The sequence below is a fragment of the Oncorhynchus gorbuscha genome, unplaced genomic scaffold (genome assembly GCF_021184085.1).
Source record: "Oncorhynchus gorbuscha isolate QuinsamMale2020 ecotype Even-year unplaced genomic scaffold, OgorEven_v1.0 Un_scaffold_2299, whole genome shotgun sequence".
In the NCBI taxonomy this organism is placed as follows: domain Eukaryota; kingdom Metazoa; phylum Chordata; class Actinopteri; order Salmoniformes; family Salmonidae; genus Oncorhynchus; species Oncorhynchus gorbuscha.
In genome coordinates, this window is record NW_025746850.1 from 32,501 (window position 1) to 40,000 (window position 7,500).

The 7,500-nt window shown below is 50.2% G+C and overlaps 1 protein-coding gene across 1 annotated transcript in view; it reads left to right on the forward strand.

Annotated features, from left to right (window-relative positions):
• LOC124025594 (EH domain-binding protein 1-like) overlaps positions 1 to 7,500 on the forward strand; it is a 48,387-nt gene that overhangs the window by 32,024 nt on the left and 8,863 nt on the right. The window contains exons 4-5 of the mRNA XM_046338955.1: positions 320 to 443; positions 1,075 to 1,175. Coding sequence (XP_046194911.1) covers positions 320 to 443; positions 1,075 to 1,175 — 225 coding nt within the window. The remainder of the gene's footprint in view (positions 1 to 319; positions 444 to 1,074; positions 1,176 to 7,500) is intronic.

Consider the following 7,500-nt stretch of genomic DNA (forward strand, 5'->3'; position numbering starts at 1 on the left):
TGTGTGTGTGTGTGTGTGTGTGTGTGTGTCCCCTTCTGATAAGGAGAAGCTTCTCAACACGTTCCGTTTGAAAACAATTGATAATAAACAATAAAACAATAGCATCGCCAAGTCTTTGCATAATCTGAATTCATTTCCTGACTCTTCTGGGTTTTTGTTGAAACTTAATTGCCTTTTTTCTTTTTTTTCTTCTTCTTTTGTCTCCCGAGTGAGAAACAAACACACACCGTACCGAAGTTAAGCATCTCTCCTGTCGGCATCTCGGCACTACTGAGAGTGTGTGTGACTGTAAAAACAATGCCTGTGTGTGTGTGTCCAGAACAATGCAGAGCGTCTGCGCAGGGCGACAGAGAGACTGCGTGGTCCTGTAGTCTTCAGTCAGGAGCCAGCTGTCAGGAAAACACAGCTGAGGTCCTTCAGCCAGTATGTGGAGGTCAGGCCAGGTGAGAGAGACGCACACATCTCCACACACACATGTATAAATGCACACACATAAATACACACACACACAATAGACACTATCCCTCCTCTCCCCATGGCACCATACAGTGTCTCTCTCAGAACACACCCCTCTGTGGTTGTATGTGTGGTCTCTAAAGGTGTCTCACTGTGTGGCCCATGAGGTGTGAATGTCTCACAAATCAGGTTCAACATCTTACTCTCCCTCCCTCCCCCTCTCTCTCCTCTCTGTCCCTCTCTCCCTCCCTATCCTTCTGACCCTCTCTCCTTCTCTCCTTTTATCTCTCTCTCTCCCTCCCTCTCTGACCCTCTCTGTCCCCCTCCCTCCCCTCTCTCTCTCCTCTCTGGCTCCCTGTCCCTCTCTGTCCCCCTCCCTCTCTCTCTCCTCTCTGGCTCCCTGTCCCTCTCTGACCCCCTCCCTCCCTCTCTCTCTCTCCCTCACTATCCCTCCCTCTCTCTCTCCTCTCTCCCTATCCCTCTATGTCCCCCTCCCTCTCCTCTCTCCACCCCTCCCTCCCCTCTCTCTCCTCTCTCCCTCCCTCTGTCCCTCTCTGTCCCCCTCCCTCTGACCCTCTCTGTCCCCCCCCCTCCCATCCCTCTCTTCTTGTCTTCCAGAGGTAAAGCGTCAGAGATCAGTACCAGAGGATCAGAGACGGACGTGCGAGGAGAGCGGACTGGCACCAGACACCGATGCTCGCAAGCCTTATGAAGATGAAGTAATTTATGCATAGATAATCTCTTTCCCTCCATCCCTCTTTCCCTACATCCTTTCTTCCTTCCTCGCTCCTCTCTTTCCATCCCTCTTTCCCTACATCTCTCCTTCCCTTCCTCCCTTCTCTCTTTCCATCCCTCCTTCCCTTCCTCCCTCCTCTATATCCCTCCCTCCTTCCCTTCCTCCCTCCTCTCTTTCCATCCCTCCTTCCCTTCCTCCCTCCTCTATATCCCTCCCTCCTTCCCTTCCTCCTTCCTCTCTTTCCCTCCCTCCCTTCCTCCCTCCTCTCCTTCCCTCCCTCCTTCCTCCCTCCTCTCCTTCCCTTCCTCCCTCCTCTCTTTCCCTCCCTCCCTCCTTCCCTTCCTCCCTCCTCTCTTTCCCTCCCTCCTTCCGTTCCTCCCTCCTCTCTTTCCCTCCCTCCTTCCCTTCCTCCCTCCCTCCCTCCCCTCCTTCCCTTCCCTTCCTCCCTCCTCTCCTTCCCTTCCTCCCTCCTCTCCTTCCCTCCCTCCCTCCTTCCCTTCCTCCCTCCTCTCTTTCCCTCCCTCCCTCCTTCCCTTCCTCCCTCCTCTCCTTCCCTCCCTCCCTCCTTCCCTTTCTCCCTCCTCTTCTTTCCTTCCTCCCTCCTCTCCTTCCCTTCCTCCCTCCTCTCTTTCCCTCCCTCCCTCCTTCCCTTCCTCCCTCCTCTCTTTCCCTCCCTCCCTCCTTCCCTTCCTCCCTCCTCTCTTTCCCTCCCTCCCTCCTTCCCTTCCTCCCTCCTCTCCTTCCCTCCTTTCCTTCCTCCCTTCCTCCCTCCTCTCCTTCCCTCCTTTCCTTCCTCCCTCCTCTCCTTTCCTTCCTCCCTCCTCTCTTTCCCTCCCTCTCTCCCTCCCTCTCTCCCTCCCTCCCTCTCTCCCTCCCTCCCTCCCTCCTCTCCTTCCCTCCCTCCCTCCTCTCCCTCCTTCCTTCCCTCCCTCCCTCCCTCCCTCCTCTCCCTCCTTCCTTCCCTCCCTCCCTCCCTCCTCTCCTTCCCGCCTTCCCTCCCTCCTCTCCTTCCCTCCCTCCCTCCTCTCCTTCCCTCCCTCCTTCCCTTCCTCCCTCCTCTCTTTCCCTCCCTCCCTCCTTCCCTTTCTCCCTCCTCTTCTTTCCTTCCTCCCTCCTCTCCTTCCCTTCCTCCCTCCTCTCTTTCCTCCCTCCCTCCTTCCCTTCCTCCCTCCTCTCTTTCCCTCCCTCCTTCCCTTCCTCCCTTCCTCTCCTTCCCTCCCTCCCTCCCTTCTTCCCTTTCTCCCTCCTCTTCTTTCCTTCCTCCCTCCTCTCCTTCCCTTCCTCCCTCCTCTCTTTCCCTCCCTCCTTCCCTTCCTCCCTCCTCTCTTTCCCTCCCTCCCTGGCCTATAACTGGCAGATAACTGGCCTATAACTGGCAGATAACTGGCAGATAACTGGCCCATAACTGGCAGATAACTGGCAGATAACTGGCCTATAACTGGCAGATAACTGGCCTATAACTGGCAGATAACTGGCCTATAACTGGCCTATAACTGGCCTATAACTGGCAGATAACTGGCCTATAACTGGCCCATAACTGGCAGGGTAACTGGCAGATAACTGGCCTATAACTGGCAGATAACTGGCCTATAACTGGCCCATAACTGGCAGGGTAACTGGCAGATAACTGGCAGATAACTGGCCTATAACTGGCCCATAACTGCCAGATAACTGGCCTATAACTGGCCCATAACTGCCAGATAACTGGCCTATTACTGGCAGATAACTGGCCTATAACTGGCCCATAACTGCCAGATAACTGGCCTATAACTGGCCTATAACTGCCAGATAACTGGCCTATAACTGGCAGATAACTGGCCTATAACTGGCCCATAACTGCCAGATAACTGGCCTATAACTGGCCCATAACTGCCAGATAACTGGCCTATAACTGGCCTATAACTGGCCCTATAACTGGCCTATAACTGCCAGATAACTGGCCTATAACTGGCAGATAACTGGCCTATAACTGGCAGATAACTGGCAGATAACTGGCCTATAACTGGCCTATAACTGGCCTATAACTGGCAGATAACTGGCCTATAACTGGCCTATAACTGGCCGATAACTGGCCGATAACTGGCCTATAACTGGCAGATAACTGGCAGATAACTGGCCTATAACTGGCAGATAACTGGCCTATAACTGGCAGATAACTGGCCTATAACTGGCAGATAACTGGCCCTAAACTGGCAGATAACTGGCAGAAAATTGGCAGATAACTGGCCTATAACTGGCAGATAACTGGCCTATAACTGGCCTATAACTGGCAGATAACTGGCCTATAACTGGCAGATAACTGGCCTATAACTGGCAGATAACTGGCCTATAACTGGCCCATAACTGGCAGGGTAACTGGCAGATAACTGGACTATAACTGGCAGATAACTGGCAGATAACTGGCCTAAAACTGGCAGGGTAACTGGCAGATAACTGGACTATAACTGGCAGATAACTGGCCTATAACTGGCCCAAAACTGGCCCATAACTGGCAGGGTAACTGGCAAACAACTGGCCTATAACTGGCCCATAACTGCCAGATAACTGGCCTATAACTGGCAGATAACTGGCCCATAACTGCCAGATAACTGGCCTATAACTGCCAGATAACTGGCCTATAACTGGCAGATAACTGGCCTATAACTGGCCCATAACTGCCAGATAACTGGCCTATAACTGGCCCATAACTGCCAGATAACTGGCCTATAACTGGCAGATAACTGGCCTATAACTGGCAGATAACTGGCCCTATAACTGGCCTATAACTGCCAGATAACTGGCCTATAACTGGCAGATAACTGGCCTATAACTGGCCTATAACTGGCCTATAACTGGCAGATAACTGGCCTATAACTGGCAGATAACTGGCCTATAACTGGCCGATAACTGGCCGATAACTGGCCGATAACTGGCCGATAACTGGCAGATAACTGGCAGATAACTGGCCTATAACTGGCAGATAACTGGCCTATAACTGGCAGATAACTGGCCTATAACTGGCAGATAACTGGCCTATAACTGGCAGATAACCTGCAGATAACTGGCCTATAACGGGCGGATAACTGGACTATAATTGGCAGATAACTGGCCTATAACTGGCCCATAACTGGCAGATAACTGGCCTATAACTGGCAGATAACTGGCAGATAACTGGCAGATAACTGGCCTATAACTGGCCTATAACTGGCCTATAACTGGCAGATAACTGGCCTATAACGGGCAGATAACTGGCCGATAACTGGCCTATAACTGGCCTATAACTGGCAGATAACTGGCCTATAACTGGCGGATAACTGGCCCATAACTGGCAGATAACTGGCAGATAACTGGCCGATAACTGGCCTATAACTGGCCTACAACTGGCAGATAACTGGCCTATAACTGGCAGATAACTGGCCCATAACTGGCAGATAACTGGCAGATAACTGGCCTATAACTGGCAGATAACTGGCCTATAACTGGCAGATAACTGGCAGATAACTGGCCCATAACTGGCAGATAACTGGCAGATAACTGGCCTATAACTGGCAGATAACTGGCCTATAACTGGCAGATAACTGGCCTATAACTGGCCTATAACTGGCAGATAACTGGCCTATAACTGGCAGATAACTGGCCTATAACTGGCCCATAACTGGCAGGGTAACTGGCAGATAACTGGCCTATAACTGGCAGATAACTGGCCTATAACTGGCCCATAACTGGCCCATAACTGGCAGGGTAACTGGCAGATAACTGGCAGATAACTGGCAGATAACTGGCCCATAACTGCCAGATAACTGGCCTATAACTGGCCCATAACTGCCAATATAACTGGCCTATTACTGGCAGATAACTGGCCTATAACTGGCAGATAACTGGCCTATAACTGGCAGATAACTGGCCCTATAACTGGCAGATAACTGGCAGATAACTGGCCTATAACTGGCAGATAACTGGCCTATAACTGGCAGATAACTGGCCTATAACTGGCCTATAACTGGCAGATAACTGGCCTATAACTGGCAGATAACTGGCCTATAACTGGCCCATAACTGGCAGGGTAACTGGCAGATAACTGGCCTATAACTGGCAGATAACTGGCCTATAACTGGCCCATAACTGGCCCATAACTGGCAGGGTAACTGGCAGATAACTGGCAGATAACTGGCCTATAACTGGCCCATAACTGCCAGATAACTGGCCTATAACTGGCCCATAACTGCCAATATAACTGGCCTATTACTGGCAGATAACTGGCCTATAACTGGCCCATAACTGCCAGATAACTGGCCTATAACTGGCCCATAACTGCCAATATAACTGGCCTATTACTGGCAGATAACTGGCCCATAACTGGCCCATAACTGGCCCATAACTGGCCCATAACTGGCAGGGTAACTGGCAGATAACTGGCGGATAACTGGCCTATAACTGGCCCATAACTGCCAGATAACTGGCCTATAACTGGCCCATAACTGCCAATATAACTGGCCTTTTACTGGCAGATAAATGGCCTATAACTGGCCCATAACTGCCAGATAACTGGCCTATAACTGGCCTATAACTGCCAGATAACTGGCCTATAACTGGCAGATAACTGGCCTATAACTGGCCCATAACTGGCCTATAACTGGCCCATAACTGCCAGATAACTGGCCTATAACTGGTAGATAACTGGCCTATAACTGGCAGATAACTGGCCCTATAACTGGCCTATAACTGCCAGATAACTGGCCTATAACTGGCCCTATAACTGGCCTATAACTGGCAGATAACTGGCAGATAACTGGCAGATAACTGGCCTATAACTGGCCTATAACTGGCCTATAATTGGCAGATAACTGGCCTATAACTGGCCTATAACTGGCCTATAACTGGCAGATAACTGGCCTATAACGGGCAGATAACTGGCCGATAACTGGCCTATAACTGGCCTATAACTGGCAGATAACTGGCCTATAACTGGCCTATAACTGGCAGATAACTGGCCCTATAACTGGCAGATAACTGGCCTATAACTGGCCTATAACTGGCAGATAACTGGCCTATAACTGGCAGATAACTGGCCTATAACCGGCCTATAACTGGCAGATAACTGGCCTATAACTGGCCTATAACTGGCAGATAACTGGCCTATAACTGGCCGATAACTGGCCAATAACTGGCCTATAACTGGCAGATAACTGGCCTATAACTGGCAGATAACTGGCCTATAACTGGCCTATAACTGGCAGATAACTGGCCTATAACTGGCAGATAACTGGCCTATAACTGGCAGATAACTGGCCTATAACTGGCAGATAACTGGCCCTAAACTGGCAGATAACTGGCCTATAACTGGCAGAAAATTGGCAGATAACTGGCCTATAACTGGCAGATAACTGGCCTATAACTGGCCTATAACTGGCAGATAACTGGCCTATAACTGGCAGATAACTGGCAGATAACTGGCCTATAACTGGCAGATAACTGGCCTATAACTGGCCCATAACTGGCAGGGTAACTGGCAGATAACTGGACTATAACTGGCAGATAACTGGCCTATAACTGGCCTAAAACTGGAAGGGTAACTGGCAGATAACTGGACTATAACTGGCAGATAACTGGCCTATAACTGGCCCAAAACTGGCCCATAACTGGCACGGTAACTGGCAAACAACTGGCCTATAACTGGCCCATAACTGCCAGATTACAGGCCTATAACAGGCCTATAACTGGCCTATAACTGCCAGATAACTGGCCTATAACTGGCAGATAACTGGCCTATAACTGGCCCATAACTGCCAGATAACTGGCCTATAACTGGCCTATAACTGCCAGATAACTGGCCTATAACTGGCAGATAACTGGCCTATAACTGGCCCATAACTGCCAGATAACTGGCCTATAACTGGCCCATAACTGCCAGATAACTGGCCTATAACTGGCAGATAACTGGCCTATAACTGGCAGATAACTGGCCCTATAACTGGCCTATAACTGCCAGATAACTGGCCTATAACTGGCAGATAACTGGCCTATAACTGGCAGATAACTGGCCTATAACTGGCCTATAACTGGCAGATAACTGGCCTATAACTGGCCTATAACTGGCCGATAACTGGCCGATAACTGGCCTATAACTGGCAGATAACTGGCAGATAACTGGCCTATAACTGGCAGATAACTGGCCTATAACTGGCAGATAACTGGCCTATAACTGGCAGATAACTGGCCTATAACTGGCAGATAACTGGCCCTAAACTGGCAGATAACTGGCCTATAACTGGCAGAAAATTGGCAGATAACTGGCCTATAACTGGCAGATAACTGGCCTATAACTGGCC